This window comes from Nematolebias whitei, chromosome 16, assembly GCF_014905685.2.
Source record: "Nematolebias whitei isolate Nwh7 chromosome 16, NemWhi1, whole genome shotgun sequence".
Lineage (NCBI taxonomy): Eukaryota > Metazoa > Chordata > Actinopteri > Cyprinodontiformes > Rivulidae > Nematolebias > Nematolebias whitei.
In genome coordinates this window covers 38841362-38866058 of record NC_056513.1, presented here as the reverse complement: position 1 = coordinate 38866058, position 24697 = coordinate 38841362, and the positions used below count along the sequence as shown (strand labels likewise).

General features: G+C 42.4%; 1 protein-coding gene across 1 annotated transcript in view; it reads right to left on the bottom strand.

The window, feature by feature from the left end:
* Nucleotides 1–1208: 1208 nt before the first annotated feature.
* The window catches only part of ltv1 (LTV1 ribosome biogenesis factor), a 51801-nt gene continuing 28312 nt past the window's right edge, over nt 1209–24697 (bottom strand). Inside the window, exons 9-11 of the mRNA XM_037689991.1 lie at nt 9862–9914; nt 6158–6358; nt 1209–1778 (exon numbers count right to left, since the gene is read on the bottom strand). Of these exons, the coding sequence (XP_037545919.1) occupies nt 1668–1778; nt 6158–6358; nt 9862–9914 (365 nt within the window). The 3' untranslated portion in view covers nt 1209–1667. The remainder of the gene's footprint in view (nt 1779–6157; nt 6359–9861; nt 9915–24697) is intronic.

The following is a 24697-nucleotide window of genomic DNA, read 5'->3' as shown; positions in this document are numbered from 1 at the left end:
CTTCTGACGGACACATGTACATGGAAAGAGGGAGACAACTGGAGGACAGCAACCAGGAAGCAGAAGGGTTCATATCTGGGGGAGTCGGGACAGACGAGGACTCGGCCGATGACTCTTTGAAGACCGAGTGCATTTCTGTCAGTTCTCAAAATGAGGAAAGAGAGTCTGTGTCACCTTACGACTCCCCACACTTTCTGGTGTTGGATATGGGAGATGGAGACATGGTCACTGGTTACTCTGGGAAAAAGGGGAACTTTTAAAAAAACATTTGAGTGTTTTATTAGAAGCTGCAAGTTTTAAACAAAACTCGAGTCGGTGTTTACGTGTTGGAGACAAACTGTGCTCAGTTGTTGACCCTGCTCAGGAGAAGCTTTACACTTTAAGCAGATGGATCAGAAATGTACTGATAAACTAATTTTACTATTAGTCAAAAGAGAAATTTCATCATCTTTGACTCAAGTAACATTTAGCTGGGTGGGTTACTGTACATCCATACGGAAAGAGAAAACGGTGATTCAGCCGTTGGCTCCGGGTCAACAAACTGGTTGATGATCTTCCCATCACCTTTCTGGTTTTCACTTGATCTCTTGAAAATGGACAACTCAGCGGCTCCTGCGGCATTTTACGAGATGCACCAAAGCCAACTGGTTAAAGAACAGATGCCCCAAAACTCCATACAGAGCCCAAATCCAAAGACGTTTTGTAGGTTGTGTGAAGTAGTCTGTCTTTTGTGTCAGGGGTAGGTCACCCAGCTGCAAACAGCTGGTATGATGTGAATCATTTCTCTTTAGTGAATCTGTACAGAACAGGTTGATGCTCAGCAGGTGGGAGGAGATGTTGCTGATTATTTGCACTATTCAAACGAGCAGAAGAGAAGTTCTCACCATGTGTGCACTGAGCTGGAACCAAACACCTCATGTATTTTAGCTCTACAAGCAGATGAAGGCTTGGGGTTTCTTCACTTCACAGCAGTTTAATGTGACGGAAAAAGACTGAAATTTGCTCGGGCTCGCACCCAAAACGATGATGGCAGCTTCCTGCTGCTGGGAAAACGTGGCATGCAAAACCAGATCTGTTTTTTTTATTGTAAATACATTATCCCGTTGAGCATGCATCAGGATATTTTCCTGTTAGTTTTAGCTTGAGCGGACTGACTTTGTTTACATCAGCTGAGTTGCTCATTTTAATTTTGAAGGACATTTTTAATATTTTGTTGAAAACTTGTTTATTAAGCTGCTATATCAATGTTTTCTATAAATAATTCTTGCCCTGTTGCACCATGTTGACTTCTGTTTTAACAGCTGGAAACTGATCAGTCAGCTTTTCAGAAATGTCCCGTTGTCTTCTACACTTCACGCTCGTTGGAGCAAGGAGAAGTGTCCACACGTTGCTCTGCATCAGCTGTGGGGGAAGAGGACAGGACAGTAAACTGGATCCCACAGTGCGCGGTGTTTTTAATCAGATAGGAAACACAGGCTGGGCTGCTTTACTGGATCTGACATTCATTTAACTTTCTAATTTCTAAACAACTGAATAAAAAACCTTCAGCCTTAAAAGTCTATCAGAATCCCTGTAGTCCTTGTTTTTGTGTCGGTTCTCCTCTTTTGTTCCAGAGGAGTGAAAATCATCGTGTCCGGGTGGTGAAGGACCTGCAGAGCAGTTGGCAACTAAAGCTTCAAGCCTTGAACATTTGTTCTCAAGTTCAGCAGCTGCTTCTCCTGTCGGGTTTTTTCTTCCTTGAACGCCATCTTGTTGGCTTTCTTCTCAGCTCTTCTCTCCTAAACAAAGAGAAACAACACATTTAGGCACCTCCGTGATCTTGGTAAATATTTGATCTTAGCTTATAATTTGGGCACAATTTCTAGAATTACAACATTTAAACTTTGACTTCAAATGCTTAAATAAAAATGAGCATTTATGATTCTCTTCAGAGATCAGTGCCTTCACTGTGGTCTCAGCTTAAACAGGAAGTTGGTTATGAGGAATATTTTCAGATTAATTCTCATTCTCAGCCAGTTTGAACAACGAGGCGGCCGTGACCTCAAACACCGACTTTAAATCTCAATTGGAACTTTTCTAAAAACAAGTTTGCATTTTTGGTTTCATGGGTGCGAGTCTCACTTTACGTTTGAAGACTAGTTGGTGACGGTGTCGTGAGCCACGCAGCTGTGTTTCATGTGGATGGCTTGAGAAACTGTATTCCAGCTCGTGCACAATATTTTGTTGCCCACATTTAATTCAGTTTGTTTGTATAGTACCGATGCATAAGAAAAGACAAGATGTATACAAAACTAAGTCCAATTCATAAATCCATTTACAGCACATTTAATTTCTATTATAATGCAATAAACCTACATGTAGCACCCATCACGTGGTGTCTTTGGGCAGCACACCTCATCCCCAAAATGCCTCCCTGGCGCCTTCAATGGCTGCCCACTGCACCACCTGGTGGTGGATGGGTTAAATGCAGAGACTAATTTCGCCATTGTATGGAAACATACAGTGCTGACATTGTGATGACATTATTATTATTATGAAATGCCAATTAGTGAAAGTTTGTAAAGAACACCAGCAGATTGTGACTACGTGTAGGTTTAACCCAAACTCCCACCCTGAGCAGCAGAGAGGCGACGGTGGAAAGCTCAAGATTTAATCAATTGGACTACACTTCTGATATAAAGCAGATTTTTAATAATTTATCATTAGATGGGGTTTCAATACAGGTTTTCTGTTAGGTAAGAGCTGGTGCGGGCATCAAACTACAGGGTTACAAGGATGATCGTCATTCACATCACATGTGGTACATGAGGTGGAACGAAACTATGTACACATCCCACAAAAATACAAATTGTAAAGAAAAACGGTAACAAGATCCGAGTCATGAACTAAGAATATAGTAAGCACTAAAGATACAAAAACTGCTGATCTGAATGAAATGAACGTAAGCACAACGTGGTACGTAAATTATCTTGAAGATCCAGCCGTACATCAGAGTGGTCGATTTCTAAAAGAAACACTTTCATAGATTCACTCTGATACACTTTTACTCTGAAAGAATTCTGCATGTTTTACCATAGCACTTAACTTAAAAAAAAAAAAATAAGTGAGTAAATTAATTCAAAGTGACCTTTAATAAAAGCTGAGTTTTGCTTATTTCTTTGAACTGCAGTAATTTCCAGACTATAAGCTGCTACTTTTTTCACAGGCTTTGAACCCCGCAGCTTACACAATGCTGTGGCTACTTTATGGATTTTTATTTTTTTACGGGCTTCTTGTCGCCAAAACATTTAGCCTGGTCACACCCAGGTGCTCACATAGATGTCCATACACATACATGTCTCTGTTGGGGGGTGGCTCCTCGTGACTCAATAAGACTACCTGTATAAATAAAGGTTAATTTTTTTTTATCTGGCCAGTGAAATTACAGAATATGTCACATTGGACCAATGAAACTTCGAATCAAACGCACTTCAGGTCTCTCTTGTAAAAGAGCCCCTGAGGCTCAGTGGGATTAACCTGTAGAAATAAAGGTTGAATGAATGAACTTGCACTAAATTCTTCCGATCAGTTGTTCTGCAGTTTGTGCACAGACCCTCATCATGGAAAAAACATGAAGAAATGCAGATGATGCAGCTTTCAAGTTAAAGGTGATCGATCTGGCTGTCATAGAAGGAAATGGAGCTGCTGCACGTCAGCATGACGTCAATGACTCGATGGTGAGTTGCTGGAGACGGCAGCGTGAAGAACTGAATCCATGCAAAAAGACTAAAGCTTTCTGAGGTATAAAAACAGCAGATGGCCTGAACTTGAAATTTATTTATTTTTTTCAAAAAAAAAAATTGAAAATGTTCTGGAGGACTGGGTGAACACACAGAGAGCAGACGGCCGAGGTGTTTCCACCATGCAGATTTGACTGAAAGACAACAATCGCCATCGAAAACAAAGAAGATTTTAGAGGTGGACCATCGTGAAGTCTCAGATTTATGACACACAAAGGCCTGCCATACACAAAGGCCTGCCATAGTATATAGTGATCATAGAGTTTTCCTGGTAGGCTAATGGATTTATTTTTTAACCAGCTGTGTTACAGGTACTGTTCAGAAAAAAAACATTTACTGTACGTATTTGTGTATGTTACCAGTATGCATTTAATTAAAAGTTTAAAAAATCTTTGTGTAAATATTAGGGATGGGCCTGATCCGATATCGGCCTCTGATACCAGCATAGTTTACGTATCGGATTTTTCCGATCCATGAAGAATGTCTGTGTCGGTTAAAACTTCTCCTCATGCGATTCCCTGCCAGCTGCTCTGCACGCTGGCTTCAAACTATGGTAAATGGTAAATGGACTGTACTTATACAGCTCCTTTCTATCTTATTTCAAGATACTCAAAGCTCTTTACTATAATCTGTGCCTCATTGACCCATTCATACAGCTCTATACTAGATCTGTACAAAGATAATTACAAATCATTCTAAAGAGACTAATCAGAGCTTTATCACATTCAGACACTGATGGGACACACACCAGAGGCAGTGAGGGTTCAGTGTCTTGCCCAGGGACACTTCAGCATGTGACTGCTGGTAGTTCTGAACCCACGACTCTTGCATTGGAGGACGACTGCTCTAACCACTCAGCCACAACCGCCCTCAAACTATGGAATGGATTTCCTGAACGGAGGCGTGTCTCATGAGCCCAGAGTAATAAGACCCGCCTCACATTCAGGAAATCCAGTTCATAGTTTGCAGCAGCTACAACGTGAGGACTGAGTTAGCAGCACTGTGGCTAACAGCTAACAAACTTTTCATCGAAACATGTCGCTGTGTGGAAGTATTTTACACTAAACACCACAAGACAAGACAGCAACGTGCACTGTCTGCAGAGCCACAGCGCCACATTAAACCATCGTAAAGTTAGTTTTACGATGGACATTCGAGCTCCGTGGCTTCAGGGGGGCGCTGCTCTCACTGAACCCGTAGCAGGCAGCCCGACCTCGGCCAGCCACGTCCAATCTGCCCCTCAGTCTGCCCGTCTCTGAGGAGGGACAGACTGAGCGCGGCTGACTGAAATCAGGCTGCCTGCTTCGGACTGAACAAGAAGAAGACGTCGCTGAAACCACGGAGCTCTAATGTTTACAGAGAAGTTGTTAAACTTCATAATAATTAATGACCGACCACTATCAGTTGTAGAAAATGAAGGATTTCACAGTTTGATACTTGCAGTCAAGATATAGTTTAACCTCCAGGAGATATTTATCAGTACAACAGTAGATAGTATAGATAGTATATATACATACACAGTATAAACTAAACTAAACCAGCTACATTATAAAGTGATGTAAAATACTAAAAACAGGAACATCTGTTGGTTTAATGTCATGAACTTAGCGGATGTTTGAAGCCTTTAACATTTTATTTTATTTAATTCATTTATTCATTCATTTAAAACAAAATAAACAAAACAAATTAATCAAAAAGAAAACTTTGAAGAGTGCAGAAAGAACAAAAAAAATCTTATAGCTCTCCCTTATTTAAAAAAATATGAATTCAATTCAATTCAATTCAAAAATACTTTATTAATCCCAGAGGGAAATTAAGTGTTGTCGTAGCTCATCATCCTGGTTTCATTCAAGAGTTGTTATAGATGCTGAGCTGTGGGCAGGAAGGATCTATAAATAACTAACTAAATAACTAAATCACTTAAATTAATCACTTTAATATCCACTTTAAAGCTAGGAATAAAAAGAAACATGTTTTGTGTTAGCAGAATTTAATTCTAACTTTAAAACTTGTCCAACATTAATAAAACTTACCTCGACTTGCCTTTTTGGACATGCATGCATATATTTGTACAAATTGTACTTAAGAGGAGATTATTACAGCCTCATATAAAATCAATGATGATCATGATATCGGAACTGGATCGGCCGATACTCAGATCTAGGTATCGGGATCAGAAGTTAAAAAATGTAGATGGGTGCATCTCTAGTAAATATCTCATGTTACAACGTGGACACCCGCAGCTTGTATATGCACATTTCTTCCCCTTCTTTAATTTAGTGGGCGTGGCTTATATTTGGGTACACTCCAGAGTGTGGAGAGTGCGAGGATGGCTAACCCCCACCAAAAAGTTTGTCTTCCCAGAGCAGCGTCCTCACCTTCCTCTCTTCTTTGATGGCCTGTTTCCTCGTCCTCCTCTCCTCTGTGCTCTCCTCCTTGTGTCGGGGCTGAGTGGAGATGCGGGGCAGGTCCGAGTCGTTGATTCTCGTCATGCGCTCTGCTTGTTTGGTTGTGAGGCCTCTGGGGGGCAGGACGTCCAGAGGGATGCCGGTCTTACTGGACACACGGATCGGCTTGGGCTGAGGAAGCAGACGTTTCATTACATCACCTGATGTTAGACGAGCTCTTCAGGAAAGATACAAAGTCTTTTCATCTTTTAAAGTAAAACTAAATGTTGGCAGTTTAATTTAAAAATGTAACTTTTTACAATAAATACAATTGTTTAAAAAGTGTTTTATGCGCCGCTTTGTATTTTCACAGAAATGATTTCTGAAAGTTTACACCACATAAACAAACACGTTTAGGAGTGGTCTCAGCTCGTACGACTGGAATGAACAAGTTGTCGCTCTGACATCAGACATTATTTCACCAAGGAGAACAGACACTAAAGATTTGACGTCATTTGTCCTTTTCTACAGCAAACCACTGGTTGACAATTTGGAGCTGTTCGTAGATGTCCACTCTTTTACGTTGTGCACATTTAGGTGGTCTAGTTTTAGTTCAGGAAGTATTTTGACCTCAAAGTTCTACCAGAATCTGCTTTGCTTCAACTGGAATGAAGCCTTTGAGTTTGCTAGTAATTTACTATACTTGCAGCAAATAAATTGTTACTTTATGGAAGGTTGTGATCCTTTAAGGTCTGTGGAAACCACAGCGGTCCCACTTTCTGAGAACACGTGTGTCTGAAACAGAATAAGATCATTTCAGCTGAATCGTGTTTAAACGGCAGGTGTTCAGATCTGAATGATCTCGCTCTTCCTGATGCACAAAGAACCAAACGTTCCACCGTTACTTTGTCCTTTTCCTCCTGTTGGTGTGAGAACCTGCTCCGTTCATCAGTCTCTTCTGATTTAAACCGCTTCCTCCCTGACAAGCGTCTGTAGTCAGGCCTGAGAGCTACAATAGTAACAGTCGTACATTTTCTTGGCCACTGAAGTGATGCACCATCAAAAGGTTATGAACAACAACATCTTACCTGTTGTAGATAGCTCTTTGTACGGTCTAAGTTTGAAAACTGAGTTAATTCTGACTGGACAGACGAGCAGATGGTTAATATTAACACCGTTATTTAAGAGTTTAACCTGCTGTCAATTCCACAAAATATGGTTATTCCAGAAGATGTACAGCAGTCCCTCACTACTTCGTGGTCCATTGTTCGCAGATTCACTATATCACAGATTTTCAAAGTAAGATTGGACATGACACAGTTGGCTGATTGATGGATGAGCCATGCATTATTTATTTAAAATAAATTATTTGAAATGATTTTGCACCATATGTGAAGCCCACAAGTGGGAGGAAAAGCTCCCTCCTGCAGCTGATCAGCTGATCTCCTCTGCCACACACACATTTCTCCTGCAGCAGCTTTGTGAAGGTTAACCCTTTACTGTCCAGATGCACCGATCAACTTTTGTCTTCCAACTTAAAATTTGAAGTGTTACATTGTAAAAATCATCATAATCACAAAATATAAAAGTGTTCAAAGTTATTTTAAATTATTTTAGAACTTCATGTTCAGTTGTTTCAGTGTAACTGATCAAGAAGAACATTTGTGCTCCGTGCTGCAGAGCTGAAGCTGAGTGACATCCTGTCATGTCCTGCTGCACTTCTCTTCTCTACAATTTAAATTTAAATACTGTAACATTTTAAATAAACAATCCATGCATTGTTTATTTAAAATGTTACAGTATTTAAATTTAAATTGTGTGTGTATTTAAGGAGGGAGATTTGTAGTAACAGGTGATGAGTGTGATTACAGCCTGACACATGTCATGACCAAGTTTACTGAACTTGAACTTGGACTACTGCATCTCTACTTTGCGGTTTTTCACTTTTCACTGGTGGGCGTGGTCCCCCAAAACCCGCGATAAACGAGGGACTACTGTATTATGACTAAAATATTAAAAATATAAATGACCTTTCATTCATTTGGCCAGGGCCCTCGTGTACAAAGACTTGCATGGATTTTCTTCGGAATCATGACAGTTTCAGTGCAGCTGGTGAGTCCAAATGTTTTTCAAATGCTGGCGGGCTGATACATTCAGCAGCTTCAGAACCATCAGCATATACTCCGTCCATTATACTCCACACATAACGTCATGTAGTGACACAGACGTGGTTTGATTCAGAAAACAGTAACCAGCCAAACAAATGCAAAAATGCAGAGATTTAATAAAAGATGTTGGAGCAGTTTCTCCTGCCAATGCATCAATTTTGAGAGTTGTTTTATAAGATGCAAAATATATATTTTTTGTTTAACTAAACGTTCCCATTTATGGTAACACAGAAAAAACTTTGTGAAATACATAAATGATATTCAGATATGAAGACTTCAACTATGCAAGGTCCATCTACTGAAAGCAACTGTCGAGTGATGGGAGCAGCAGTTCTGTTCAGTGAACTGAATCCTACATCAGTTCATTGATTCGTTCAGTGGATCCTTCAGTTCATGCACTTTATCTGTGCAGTACACAAGTGAGTGACATGCGTCACTTCCAGTACAGTACTACACAACCGAATCACTCCTCAACGACAGTAGGCAGGTGTGTTTGCACAAACACATGGTTCATGGGCATTAAAAACACATCCTTCAGCTGGAGATAAGAAGAACAACAGAGCTCCTTGTTCTCAGGGGAAGAATGTTCTGAGCCACAAGAATAAAACAGAATGAAAACACCCAGAACATGTGATGAGAAATTATCTGACACTTGTCCAAACCTGGAAAATATTTAAACCAAATTCATATTGTAAGACTGAATTTAAATTTGTACTTACTTACGGACGGACAGAATGTGTCATTATGCGTCTTTAATGCCCATGAACCATGTGTTTGTGCAAACACACCTGCCTACTGTCGTTGAGGAGTGATTCGGTTGTGTAGTACTGTACTGGAAGTGACGCGTGTCACTCACTCGTGTACTGCACAGATAAAGTGCATGAACTGAAGGATCCACTGAACGAATCAATGAACTGATTGTAGGACGGACGGACGGACGGATACGGATGGACGGATGGTAGGATGGATGGTAGGATGGATGGATGGAAGGATGGATGGAAGGACGGATGGATGGATGGATGGATGGATGGATGGATGGACGGACAGATGGAAGGAAGAATGGATGGATGGAAGGATGGATGGATGGAAGGATGGACGGATGGACGGATGGATGGATGGATGGACGGATGGACGGACGGATGGATGGACGGATGGATGGATGTTTCTCTCTCATCCTAACGGTCTCCAGTAAACACATTCAGATGTTTAGGTTCCTCAAGCCTTCTTGGTTTCCTGGACACCCTCTCCAGTCTGGACTTGTGGAGGAGCTGAATCAGGACTCGATCCTGCAGATGAGGGGGTGTAACACTGCACCATCCAAACACTGGAACTCGAGCTGAACTCAAAAGCTGGCAGCCTGTAATCAACATTCAACGCGTCCTGAGGTTCTTAAACTCATGAAAAGCAGCAGAACGAGCACTTCCCGTCACATAAGACCCTTGTTTTTAACTCTCCACCTGTGAACTTGTTAAGCCATTAATTCTGCTTTAAGTGCTTGGAACATGAGTATGTTTTCCTTTTCCATACCTTTGCTGGTTCTTCGATGACTTTGGGTCTGTTATACAGGTTGGAATACGTACCTGGAAAACAAGTGGAAATGAGTGTGAGAAGCTAAACGTTTGTAAGAGAGAGCAGAAAGTGAGCCTCGGTCACGGTGTGAAAACTGTAACATATGTTCAAACATTTGTGAACAAGACGCAGCAGAAGGGCTGAGGGTCACGCATGTTTTACAGTGTTCAGTGTAGAAGATATGACAAGTTAAACACATCCTTCACTTCCTGTTTTGAAAAGAAACAGGGTTTCTGCAAAAATCAACAACTCAGATTTAATGCCTTTTAATTACAATTTAATGCTGTTTTTAAAACATTCTGATGCCATCTACAGTGAATGAATAAACTTCACAAACTGTTTTAAGGGAAATTTTAATGCCTTTGTTGATGCCATTGACAATGAATGCAGAAGGTATTACACAACTTTTTGTTTTGTTTCACAGAAGATCAAGTCTTAGTTTGAAGCTTTTCTTTTCAAATCAAACTTACTTAAACGAGCATCACAGAACAAAACAGACGTGGAGCACCACCAGGTTTGTGTGTATATTTGCTTTTACTGTCACTCCATAAACTCTACTCTCATTTCCAAAAAAGTTCAATCTGGTCCTCTGGACATTCAAAAAAAAAAAAAATATATATATATTTTTTTTTGAATGTCCAGAGGACCAGATTGAACTTTTTTGGATTTTTCTACCTGGATTATTGAGCATGCATCAGGATATCTACTCTCATTTGCCTATATTATACATAATATGTATATTAGAGCCCGACCAACATCTCTGTAGAGCTGACATTATAGGCCGATAGATGTTTGGGGACATGTCGTATCGGTGATAATCGTCCCATTATGCACCAATATAAACAATGGGAACAAGCCATGTTCTTACTGGCAACATGTGTAATTGTACAATGTATCCAGCAGAGGGCGCAAGAAGACTACGTTCAAATCATGACTGTTCACTTTAACTTTCACTTTCAGCACAGCTGAAGCAGGGAGCTATACTGTGTGGTGTATTTCACTGAACAGAGCCTGGTGAGTTTATTTAACTGAGCTGTAAAATAAATCGACAACAATAAATCCTCTTCAATCCTCCAACCTGCTGGTCATTAGCTACATGCCTCTCAAGTTGGCAAGCTAACGTTTAGATAACCTAGCATAGGTTATTGCCTTGTAAACCTTTGTCCAGAACAATAAATCTAATGTAGAGGTAAATATACATCAGTGTTAATAACTTTATCTTTGTTGTTTGTTTGCTTTAATCAGGTCTCTCTTGTAAATGAGTCCTCGAGGCTCAGTAGGATTAACCTGTCTAAATAAAAGTTGAATGAAAGTTGTTCTCAATGAAATGCATTGTCTGAAATCTAAACTTCTCTGCAAAGAAAAATAAACCTGTCAGTACTAATTAGACCTTCACCATGACTGTTTAACTGAACAGGGAAGGACGTTTCTTTGTTTAATTTATGTTTTGTAACACACTTGATAACTTTATGGTGAATAGTGGAGAGAAAATGTGAACGCATGTTAGGACGACTGTTTCAAGACTTCAAGTGTTAAAACAGGTTTAAAAGTAGCTGTTTACTGATCTGTAGATTATTGGGGGTGGACAAAGCTAAACTATTTCAGCCATTAGATCGGTTATCTGCATTAGCCTGCCCCGCCCAATACTGGTATTGGCAATAGACAAAATGTCCATATCAGTCAGGCTCTAATGTATATTTTAATATGTAGAACAATCTGGACTAGTGAAAATGAAACGGAGAGCAGAGCATTAATCAGAGACCATGAATACGTAGCTAAACTTAGATAATGTCCATCAACTGGAAGATAGCAGATGAAACATGATCAACAGTCAATTCTGGATGTGTAGCTCTTCATGACAGGGGGCTGTTTGTGCCTCTAATTTGGAGTCAGAGGTAAATCAATACATTTGCAAGAGTATAATGCAGTATGTTTTTTCTGACGTTTCCCTCAGGGGCCCTGTAATTTATCGATTCTTTTTGTTGTGGTTAACTAATGTTTAAACTCAAAGTTACTGCGTGTCATCGTTGATATTCTTTCGCTCATAAATCTGTTGTTGAATGCTCTGGCTGAGTGGTAGCGCAGATCATACATCACCTCACCTCGTTTGTTTTGATCAAATCCTCTGTAAAATTGAGCGTTGCAGATATTTATGATGAATTATGAACACAAAATTAGAACATCTGTACCATAATCTTGCGCATACAAATATTTATCTTTTAATAAAGTTATATCAAGAACTAAAGGAGCAGAAACAGCTAATCAAACAGACACTCACACTTAAACAGGCTGTGCACGCTGCTGCACCTTTCCATGTGTCAACCTAGTCGGATTTTTATTTTCCTGCAAAATCCACCGTTACTCTGAACGTCACCGGCCCGCAGCCGTGCTCTGGATTCCTCTTTTTCCAGCCATTTTAGCAGAAGTTTGCATTGACCCATTTTATTTCTTCTTCTACAGTTTTCCTGTTTTTCCTTGAACGCGACGCGACACTTGAGCACCGACTATAGTTTTGCGTGTTACTTTAATAAATATTTATTGCCACTAAGAATCAAATGTATTGCTTTTTAATGCCCCGTGGAAACCCTGTATGAGCTCATATCAGATTAAGAGTCCAGGTGTGCACACTCAGCACTCTGGGGGATTTATAACAAAACCATCAGTCAATTCAAATTCAATTCAATTCAAAATTCAAAAATACTTTATTAATCCCAAAGGGAAATTATTTTGTTGTTGTTACTCGTTATCCTCATTTCATTAAGATATGTTATAGATGCTGATGCTGTAGACAGGAAGGATCTCTTGTAAAGGTCCATCCCACAGCGGATCCTAAGAAACTGGCTGCAGATGCCGTCCGAGCCGTCCACCCAGACTCGGCTGGCTTCTCGGTTCGAGAAGGGGTTATTTAGTCGATTCCCCCAGGCTGTAGGACCGCCCAAATGCCGGGCAGAACTCCTCCCAGCGCAATGGCCACTCCTCCCAGCAGTACGCTGAGCTCGTCGCTGCGGATATCCCACTGTAGGTGCTGAGGGACGATCCTGTCCCTCCGCTGTCATGAACCGTGTTTCCTGCTAGTTCCAGGATCTCAGTGGTCAGGCACTCGAGCACAGCTGGCAGGTAGATGAGAATGCGTCCACAGAACATCCTTTCAACTCATTTGAGATTTGGGGCTGTAGCTGAGATATTATTTGAGCTTTTGAGATGTTAATCAGCTGCTGTTGGTTGTAGAAAACTGCCTTGTTGCCATGGTTACGCATAATAACAAATGTCCAAAACTAAAAAAGTTTCTGCTCCAACATGCAGCCACATTGAGCGGCGCAATTCTAGAACAATTCCTGCAGCAGCGAGACACACGAGAAAAGAAAAAAGCTAACACCTTAGCATTATAGCATTTAGCAGAAGTGTAAAATTTGTGGGAATAGAAATAGTTTTGTTTTGGGAAGTTTACACAGCTCAAAGTTAGTGACATCAAAATGAAAGTTTTATTAATTTGCCCAGTGTTTCATTAGATATTTTGCTAACAGACGCTAACAACTCTGTTGGTAATGAACAAGTTTTAAAACAGATCTCTCTCCATCAGTTCATTTAACACTTTTTTCTTTTAAAGATGAAGATAAACAATTTGGGCCAAAGTCTTAAAGATATTAATTAAAATGTAAGAAGTTCATTTTGTGTATTAATTTTTACTTTTAATACTACGGTTTATTTTTTCTTCTTCTTTCGGCTGCTCCTTCTTCAGGGGTCGCCACAGTGAACCAACTCACAGGAAGACTTGGAGAATGTTTTTACACCAGATGTTCTTCCTGACACAACCACAGACCACTGAGCTACCACTGCCCTCTGAGTGGAGCAGAGCTGCATCTAGGGTGCCCGGGGAAGCAGATGGTGGTGATTGAGAGCCTTGCTCAAGGGCTCAGAGTGGTCCAGATGAGGGTAATGGTAAATGGACTGTACTTATATATCTCCTTTCCATCTGATCCAGACACTCAAAGTTCTTTACAACAATCTGTGCTTCATTGACCCATTCATACAGCTCTATACTAGATCACTACAGAGACTAATCAGAGTTTTATCACATTCATACAATGATGGAACACACATCAGAGGCAATGAGGGTTCAGTGTCTTGCCCAGGGACACGTCAACATGTGACTGCTGGTGGAATCAAACCCCCAACTCTCCCATTGGAGGACGACTGCTCTAACCACTCAGCCACAGCTGCTCCACAGGGTGGAGGCAGGTGCGGATGTTTTATCTTTTCCACCCACATTTTGATGCTGTCGGTCCACGGAGTTGAACCAGCGACCTTCCAATCACAGGTCCACCTTCTCTAACGTCTGTGTCACCACTCCCTCTTTTACTACTACCTTGGTGCTTAGAAAAAAAGTTTAATGTAATTATTACCAAGTAATCTAATACAGTTCACAGACCATAGTTGAACTGTGCCTGCAGTCAACCTACTTCACATATGGGGAGCAATATTATAGGCAGAAACATGGGTGTGCTATGGGGTCTCCAGTTTCTCCTATTGTTGCCAACCTGTACATGGAGGAGGTAGAAAAGAGAGCCTTGACGTCCTTTTCAGGGACACCACCAAGTCATTGGTTCAGGTATGTTGACGACACCTGGGTTAAAATTAAATCTCAGGAAGTCCAACATTTTACTGACCACATCAACTCTGTGGATAAATACATCAAGTTCACACGAGAAGATGTAAAAAATGGCAAGTTGGCTTTCTTGGACTGTGAGGTCTCAGTCTCTGATAGAGGACATTTGCAAACCGAGGTGTACCACAAACCCACCCACACAGACCAGTATTTGCAGTTTGACTCCCATCACCCTTTGGAGCACAAGTTAGGAGTCATCAGGACTCTGTATCACAGAGCAGACAGCATCCCAACTAACTCGGGAGCCAGGCAGAAGGAGAAATCCTACACAAAACAGGCTCTAGAGCAATGTGGATATCCTAACTGGGCCTTCCTGAAAGCAGAGAAGAAACCCAAACAGGACTCCAGTCAGCCATCAGGTGAAAAGGAGGAACCCAGACCCAGACCAGTGGTCATTCCGTATGTTGAGGGAGTATCAGAGAAACTGAGACGTTTATTTTCTAAACATAACATCCCAGTGGCTTTTAAACCCCAAAATACATTACGGCAAAGACTGGTTCATCCCAAAGATCCAGTCCCCCGGCACAAACAGAGTAATGTTGTGTATGCTGTTCAGTGTCAGGAGGGCTGTGATCAGTCTTACATCGGGGAAACAAAACAGCCACTGGCCAAAAGGATGGCCCAGCACAGAAGATCAACATCATCAGGCCAGGATTCTGCGGTCTACACTCATCTCCAGGCCAGCGGTCACTCTTTCAAGGATGAAGATGTTCACATCCTGGACAGAGAGGAACGATGGTTTGAGAGAGGAGTAAAGGAGGCCATCTTTGTGAAAAGAAATCGTCCATCATTAAACAGGGGTGGAGGCCTCCGGGTTCAACTGTCCCCCTCTTACAATGCTGTGATTGCTAGTATCACTCAGCCCTTTGTGAATAGTAAACAGCCATCAGTGTGCTAATGATCCATTGTTAGGCTGATGGTCCTTCTTGAGCATGTGATCAGCGGGTTTTGGTTGTCAGCAGCAAAACTGGTTGATCCACTCTGAGAAGGTGCTATTTAAGAGACTGAGCTGAATACAGCTCCTCAGACTGAGGAAGTCTCTTGGATGAGAGACTAAACGTTTCTATATTTTTTTGCTTTGTTATGTTTTTTGTTTTTTTGAATGTCCAGAGGACCAGATTGAACTTTTTTGGACTATAGTTGAAATTAATTTATTTAATTTACTGAAGAACCTTTATTTAACCAGACAAGTCACAGTGAGATCTCACATCTCTTTTACAAAGGAGGCCTGGGCCTGAAGGTTGGCTAACATACGATATGGGGAGTGGTGGAGCAGAGGTTAGAAGATGGGCCTGTGATCAGAAAGTCACAAGTTCAACTCCCGGAACCGTCAACATCAAAATGTGGGTGGAAAAGGTGAAACAACACCACCTGCCTCCACCCGCATTCGCCCCACCCTGAGCCCCTGAACAAGGCACTTAACCCCCACCATCTGCTCCTAAACAGGTCTCTCTTGAAAATGAGTTCTTTTGACGCAATGAAACTGCCTGGATAAATAAAGGGTCAATGAAAAAAAAAAGTTTTTGGGCTGTGGGAGAAAACCTGAGTACCATGAGAAAACCAGAGTACAAGGAGAAAACGAGAGTACCAGGAGAAAACCTGAGTACCAGGAGAAAACCTGAGTACCAGGAGAAAACCAGAGCACAAGGAGAAAACCAGAGTACACGGAGAAAACCAGAGTACAAGGAGAAAACCAGAGTACAAGGAGAAAACCAGAGAACCAGGTGAAAACCAGAGTACAAGGAGAAAACCAGAGTACAAGGAGAAAACCTGAGTACCAGGAGAAAACCAGAGTACCAGGAGAAAACCAGAGTACCAGGAGAAAACCAGAGTACCAGGAGAAAACCTGAGTACCAGGAGAAAGCCAGAGTACAAGGAGAAAACCAGAGTACAAGGAGAAAGCCAGAGTACCAGGAGAAAACCAGAGTACCAGGAGAAAACCTGAGTACCAGGAGAAAACCAGAGCACAAGGAGAAAACCAGAGTACAAGGAGAAAGCCAGAGTACCAGGAGAAATCCAGAGTACAAGGAGAAAACCAGAGTACAAGGAGAAAACCAGAGTACCAGGAGAAAACCAGAGTACCAGGAGAAAACCTGAGTACCAGGAGAAAACCAGAGTACCAGGAGAAAACCAGAGTACCAAGAGAAAACCAGAGTACAAGGAGAAAACCAGAGTACAAGGAGAAAACCTGAGTACCAGGAGAAAAACAGGGTACAAGGAGAAAACCAGAGTACAAGGAGAAAACCAGAGTACCAGGAGAAAACCAGAGTACCAGGAGAAAACCTGAGTACCAGGAGAAAACCAAAGTACCAGGAGAAAACCAGAGTACCAAGAGAAAACCAGAGTACAAGGAGAAAACCTGAGTACCAGGAGAAAAACAGGGTACAAGGAGAAAACCTGAGTACAAGGAGAAAACCCATTCACTAGGAGAAAACCTGAGTACCAGGAGAAAACCCGAGTACCAGGAGAAAACCCGAGTACAAGGAGAAAACCAGAGCACAAGTAGAAAACCTGAGAACAAGGAGAAAACCTGAGTACAAGGAGAAAACCCGAGTACCAGAAGAAAATCAGAGTACAAGGAGAAAATATGAGTACCATTAGACAATCCGAGTACCAGGAGAAAAACCGAGTACCAGGAGAAAACCCGAGTACAAGGAGAAAACCAGAGTACAATGAAAAACCCAGAGTACAATGAAAAACCCATTCACCAGGAGAAAACCCAAGTACCAGGATAAAACTAGAGTACCAGGAGAAAACCAGAGTACCAGGAGAAAACCTGAGTACCAGGAGAAAACCAGAGCACAAGGAGAAAACCAGAGTACAAGGATAAAACCAGAGTACCAGGAGAAAACTAGAGTACCAGGAAAAAACCTGAGTACAAGGAGAAAATCCATTCACCTGGAGAAAGCCCAAGTACCAGGAAAAAACTAGAGTACCAGGAGAAAACCTGAGTACAAGGAGAAAACCCAAGTACCAAGAGAAAACTCAAGTACCAGGAGAAAGCCCTAGTACCAGGAGAAAACTAGAGTACCAGGAGAAAACCCGAGTACCAGGAGAAAACCTGAGTACCAGGAGAAAAACCGAGTACTAGGAGAAAACCCGAGTACCAGGAGAAAACTTGAGTACCAGGAGAAAACCTGAGTACAAAGAGAAAACCCGAGTACAAGGAGAAAACCAGAGTACCAGGAGAAAACTCTAGTACCAAGAGAAAACCTGAGTACCAGGAGAAAACCAGAGTACCAGGAGAAAACCAGAGTACCAGGACAAAGCCAGAGTACCAGGAGAAAACTAGAGTACCAAGAGAAAACCAGAGTACAAGAAGAAAACCAGAGTACCAGGAGAAAACTAGAGTACCAGGAGAAAACCCAAGTACCAGGAGAAAACCAGAGTACCAGGAGAAAACCTGAATACCAGGAGAAAACCCAAGTACCAGTTGAAAACCCGAGTACAAGGAGAAAACCCGAGTACCAGGTGAAAACCCGAGTACCTGGAGAAAACCCGAGTACAAGGAGAAAACCCGAGTACCAGGGAAAAAAAACAGAGTACCAGGAGAAAACCCGAGTACCAGGAGAAAACCGAGTACCAGGAGAAAACCAGAGTACCAGGAGAAAACCAGAGTACCAGGAGAAAACCAGAGTACTAGGAGAAAACCCGAGTACCAGGAGAAAATGAAAGTTATATACGTAACTACGGTTCCATGAATCCCGGATGATCGCCAGAGGGCGGTGCTGAAATCACTGAATGTTCCCTTCACGCATGCGCTGTTCGAGTAATAATACCAATGGAGTCAAATTTGTGACACGGATGACCAATCAGAGGCTGTATAGCCCAACATCATCTGCAACTTTGCTCCTACAGAATCTTCTCGCGGAATGCAAGGATTCTGAGTGACAGAGAAGCTCTGGCGGTCATCTGGGATTCATAGAACCGTAGTTACATACGTAACTTTCGTTCTATTTCATCCCTCCTGACTGCCAGAGGGCGGTGCTGAAAGCACTGAATGACTAATACCAACGATGTCACAAGGAATCCTAAACACCCACCTCACCGAGGAGGCTCAGAGGACCCTTGTAGAACAACCTGGCCCAGGGGATGAGGGGTGGCCACGTTAACTATAAAATCTGGTGAACGTGCTTGGGGAAGCCCATGACGCAGCAGCACATATTGCTTCCAGGGGAACCCCTCTCAGGGCAGCCCAGGAAGCTGAGACGCTCCTGGTAGAGTGAGCCTTCAAGCCGACCGGCAGGGGGCCGGGCCCTGCAGCATAGGCGTGGCAGATGACGTCCACGATCCAGTGGGAGAGGCGCTGTTTGGAAAGAGGACAGCCTAACCTAGGGCCTCCATAACACACAAACAGCTGGTCTGAATGTCTTATCACGGCAGTAGCTGCAACATATGCCTCCAGTGCCTTCACCGGGCACAATAATCCAGACCCCTCACCAGGCGTAGGCTGAAAATGTGCCAGCCTCAACGGTTGGTTACAGTGAGAGTGAGATAACACCTTTGGTACAAATGCAGTGTTTGGCCACAAGGTAACACAAGAGCCCTCAGGGCCCCACCTGAGACATGAGGGGCTGACTGAGAGAGCATGTAGCTCGCTGACCCTCTTTGCTGAGGCAATAGCCAACAAAAAAGCTGTCTTGCATGAAAGCCATTTGAGGTCCGCACAGAGCTTCGAGAACCAAGGGCAAGTCCCAACCTGGTGCTCGTGGAGCTGTCGGCGGGTGTGACCTACGGGCACCACACAGAAAAAGAGAGACTACATTATGGCTCCCTACCGTACAGCCATCAATGCCAGCATGATTAGATGATATTGCCGCTACATAAACTTTAAGCGTCAAAGGAGAGCGACCCTTACCAAGTAGAGACTGGAGAAACTCCAGAATGGTGGGTACCGTACAGGAGACTGGATCCTCGTTGTGATCAGAACACCATTGGGAAAACAGACGCCACCTGTTTTCGTACCGCTGACAAGTAGAGGGTGCCTTGGCGCCCAGGATGGTGCATCTGACGGGGCTCGAAACTCCAGTCAGCTGCTGTCCTAGCCTTGCAGTGGCCACACCCACAGCCGAAGACGTTGAGGATTGAGGTGCCTTATCAGTCCCCCCAAGACAGCAAGTCCCTCCTGGTCGGAAGACACCATGGGGCGCCCTGACATAGACTTCGTAGCAGTGGGAACCATGGTCGCGCGGGCTAATCTGAGTCAGAGTCAGAGTTTCTTTATTGTCATTCGCACCTCATGTGGTACATGTGGTGGAGCAAAATTATGTACACAGGGTCCCAGTTACATCCAACAATAAAATGTATAAGAAAAACAGTAATAACATCTAAGATATGAACTAAGAAAAACATCAACTAAATATACACTAAGCACTCATAACATAAAACATTGAACATCAGCACAAACATGAACATGAGTCTGTGAGCAGATGTGCACGCATGAACACATCAACATTAAAACAGATCAGCAGCAACATGAAACAGATCAGCAGCAACATGATATGGTTTTTCACAGTGATTATTCTAGTTGGAGATTCATGAGTCTAACAGCCTCAGGGTAGAAGCTGTTCCTCAGTCTAGTGGTTCTACACTTAATGCTCCTTAACCTCCTTCCTGAGGGGAGTGGGGCAAAAAGTGTGTGTGCTGGGTGAGTGGGGTCCTTCATGATGCAGGTGGCCCTCTTCCTGCATCTGGAGGTGTAGATGTCTGTGATGGTGGGGAGGCTGATTCCGACAGATTTCTGTGCAGCCTTCACCACTCTCTGCAAAGCTTTTCTTTCTGCAGCTGTGCAGCCTCCATGCCACACATTGATGCTCAAGCACAGGATGCTCTCCACTGCACACCTGTAGAAGGAGGTGAGGACTGAGCTTCCCAGACCAGCTCGCCTCAGCCGTCTGAGGAAGTAGAGTCTCTGATGAGCTTTTTTGATCAGGCTGGTGTTGTTGCTCCAGCTGAGGTTGTCATTCATGTGTACACCCAAGTACTTGTAGCTGGAGACCACTTCCACCGCAGATCCTCTTATGTTCAGGGGGGTGTAGGTGTTTTTGTTCCTTCTGAAGTCCACAATCATCTCCTTTGTCTTCTTCACATTGATGTGAAGGTTATTCTCTCTGCACCAGCTCTCCAGGTGTTCCACCTCTTGCCTGTAGCTGGACTCATCATTGTTTGTGATGCATCCCACCACCGCTGTATCATCTGCAAACTTTACAATGTGACAGCCTGGATGGGTAGCTGCACAATCATACGTGAGCAGAGTAAACAGGAGGGGGCTCAACACACATCCCTGAGGAGAGCCAGTGCTGAGGGTTATGGTGGAGGAGGAGAGGTTGTGGATCCTCACTAACTGTGGTCCGTTTGTTAAAAAGTCTAGTACCCAGTTGCAGATGGAGGGGCTTAGTCCTAGTGTGGATAGTTTGTCCATCAGGGTTTGGGGGATCATGGTGTTAATATGGAGCCGCCAGCAGCATCCTGTGGCCCTCCTCGAGGACTCTCTGAAGGGTTGGCCGAATTAGAAAAAGGGGTAGAAAGGCATAAAGAAGAACCCTTGGTCAAGGATGAGCCAATGCGTCCTGGCCCAGTGCACCCGACGCCGTCGTAAGAGAGTACCATAGGGGACACCAAGTCGACTCTTCCGTCACAAACAGGTCTATCTCTGCCTGACCAAAACGGTCCCAGATCATCAGCACTATGTCGCTGTGGAGGGACCACTCTCCCGGAGGGGACCCTTGGTGGGAGAGAAAATCTGCGACCTGATTGTGTCGCCCTGGTAAGTATGCTGCCCGCAGGGTGGACAGGTGAGGAGAGGCCCATTCCAGGAGCTCTCTGGACACTCTCAGAAGTTGTGCTGACCTGGTGCCCCCCTGATGGTTGATGTGGTAGACAACAGAGGTGTTGTCTGACCCAACAACAACATGCCTCCCTTCCATGTGAGGCAGGAAGTGCCAGAGTGCCAAGTGCACTGCACGCAGCTCCAGCACATTTATGCCCCTTTTCCACTGTCACGGCGCGGGTCGGATATTTCCGGGTTGAAGCGCGTTGGAGGTATTTCCACTGTTCCAGAAACCGGCTCGTCTCGCTAAATTCTGGCCCGGCTTCTCAAGGGTTCCGAGCGAGCCGCGCCGTGACGTCAGAAACACTGTCGGTCACTGATTGGTCGGGGGGAGGAGTCTGTGGAGTCTTTCCAAACAACCCGATCCACCATTTTTTTCTCTACCGCTTGCCATGAGCGATAACTCGAGGAGCGTATCTTTTAGTATTTTGAAGCTATACAACAACAATAATATCAAAGCCGTGGTCAAATGCAGAAGTGCAGGTGTTGTTGTGCTTGGTGGCCGACGAAAAAAGTCAAAGCGAGCTAGATGGAGGATTGGAGGGTGGTTTGGACACGACTACTGCTCTACTTGAACCATTTATAGAAGATGGTGAGTGTTTTCTAACTTTAAACATATTTTAAATTACTCATCCCATCGGTTCTGAACATATTTTTAATTAACAAAAGAGGCTGACGCCATAATAGTACAACGTCGGTGCTACGATGCTAAGCTAATTTGCATAAATGCTAACTGTCCTCCGGTCCCGTTTCTCACTGTATTTTATCCAGAACGTCTTTCAGCGCGTGATGGTTCATCTCTAAACTCCACATTAAACCCTCCAAGCCTCCCGGCTCCTGCTCCTGCTCCATCAGAGGAGTCTACACCTGACAGAGCTCCATCAGAGGAGTCTACACCTGACAGGTCTCCATCACAGCCCACCTGCACCTCACAGAGCAGCACAACGCTGCAGCTTCTGTGCTCGGTAAGATGCAACATGTTCCACATCACTTTATTTGTGCCGATAAGGACTTGATTTATTTTATTTTTAAAGTAAAAAACTAAAATGTTGAATAAATACTGAATTGGGATGAAATTATGTACACAGGGTCCCAGTTACAGACAACAAAACGTAAAATAAAAACAGTAATAAGATCTAAGATATGAACTAAGAAAAATATCAACTAAAAAACATCTACTAATAAAACACTAAGCACTAATAGCAGTAAACAATCAAAACAATACGTCAAACAGCAACATGAACTTGAGTTTGTGCAGCCTCATGAATATATAACACTGTGAAGAATCACATCATGTTGCTGCTGATCAATTTCATGTTGCTGCTGATCAGTTTCATGTTGCTGCTGATCTGTTTCATGTTGCTGCTGATCTGTTTCATGTTGCTGCTGATCTGTTTCATGTTGCTGTGTGCATTCGTGCTCGTCTGTTCACACAGACTCATGTCCGTGCTGCTGTTCTGCGTATTGTGTTTAATGTTTTTATGCTATTAGAGCTTATATTTTTAGTTGATGTTTTTATTAGTTCATATCTTAGATCTTATTACTGTTTTTCTTTTATATTTTATTGTTGGATGTAACTGGGACCCTGTGAACATAATTTTGATCCACCACATGGACCACATGTGGTGCGAATGACAAAGAATATCTGCATCTGTATAATACTTTCTGATTCATATATCCATTATTATCATTTTCATTATTTTTAAATCAATTTATTTTTCATTTTCTTATTTGATCAGTTTATAATTATTAATATATCTATTATAGCTGTTAGCAGCACCTTTCTTTGTTTCATGCATTTATTCAAAAACAGTATGTAGCTTGAATTAACCACCTGTTTCTTCTTTCTAGTGAAGAGAAAGAGAAAAGAGTCCAGTAAAGAAAAGTCTTATTCCATCACTGAATGAACATGAAGAACTGAAGCGGACACAGCAGGAACAACACGTGTGTCTTCTTCTGGATGAAGCCCGTGAGACGAGGGACAGACACAATCATTAGTTGGACGCAGTAGTTTTTATTTTTGTACATTTTTCACTTCTTACTTTTCCTATTAAAATTTTTTTTGCTTAAGTGGTGTCCTTGAACATTAAATTTCCTAAACAAATTTTACAATGTTAAGTTCATATAGTGTTTGTTTAAATTCATACTGGAATTGAGAAGAATTTCCAATTGCATTTGATCTTTAATGGATCCTAAGAAAAGATTACTAGTATCTGCTCAACTGTTATTATGTTATAATTTTTTGGTTCTAGGATGAAGTGACACAAAAACAGTCAAAAATTCAGAAAGGACAGTTATCAGTTATTGGCCATACAACTGTGGCCTGAGAGATTCAGTTGAAAGACCTGGTGCACCTTTTATTTGAACCTGCAGAGATTTGAACAGCTGATCTGAAGCAAACAGGCAGGAGTTCACCTGAACTGACCACTCCTGCTGTTTGATGGTCTCCTCCTTCGCCACCCGTCCATCCATCCATCCATCCATCCATCCATCCATCCATCCATCCATCCTCTTCTGCTTCAGGGTTGTGGGAGCAGCATCTTCACCAGGGAGGCACAGACATCAACAGCCACCTCTTCAACTCTTCTAGGACCCCATGGTGTTCACAGACCAACTGACTATTTATTAATTAATATCCTGATGCTGCTCAATAATCTAGGTAGAAAAATCTAAAAAGTTAAGTCTGGTCCTCTGGACATTCACAAAACAAACAATACAGTTTATAATAAATAAACTAAAGGTTTTTTGTTTGTTTTGTTTTTTGAATGTCCAGAGGACCAGACTTAACTTTTTTAGATTAATAAGTAATAAATTTATGTTTTAATTTAATGAAAGACAAATCTTTAAAATTCAAGGACAAAATTTAATCTAATTGTTTTCAAGTCTGTATCTTATTGTAAAAGCAGTTTCAAAGATTACAGCACAGTGTGATGTTTTGCAATTTAACATGAACCTTGTGCATATCTGCAAATAATAAAAGTGAAGATATTTTAAATACATCTTTATTGTAAAAATCTAAACTAAAATGAAAAACACATGGATTTAAAGCAGCAGGAAGGCAGTAAGGTAGGATTATGAATCAGGCTTAAAAGTTACAGCTCATGAGGTACTCCATTAGAGCATGACATCTCTTCCAAAACATCTTGTGACAAAACCTTCAGTGTGTTCTTCTTCTAATACGTTTAGTGGTGGCTAGTAAGTAGCTTAAGGGAGCACTACCGCCACCAGGTGGTAAGACGAGTTGGATTCTAGTGTAGTGAGTCACGTGAGGTACGTGTCACTTATAGTATGACAAATAT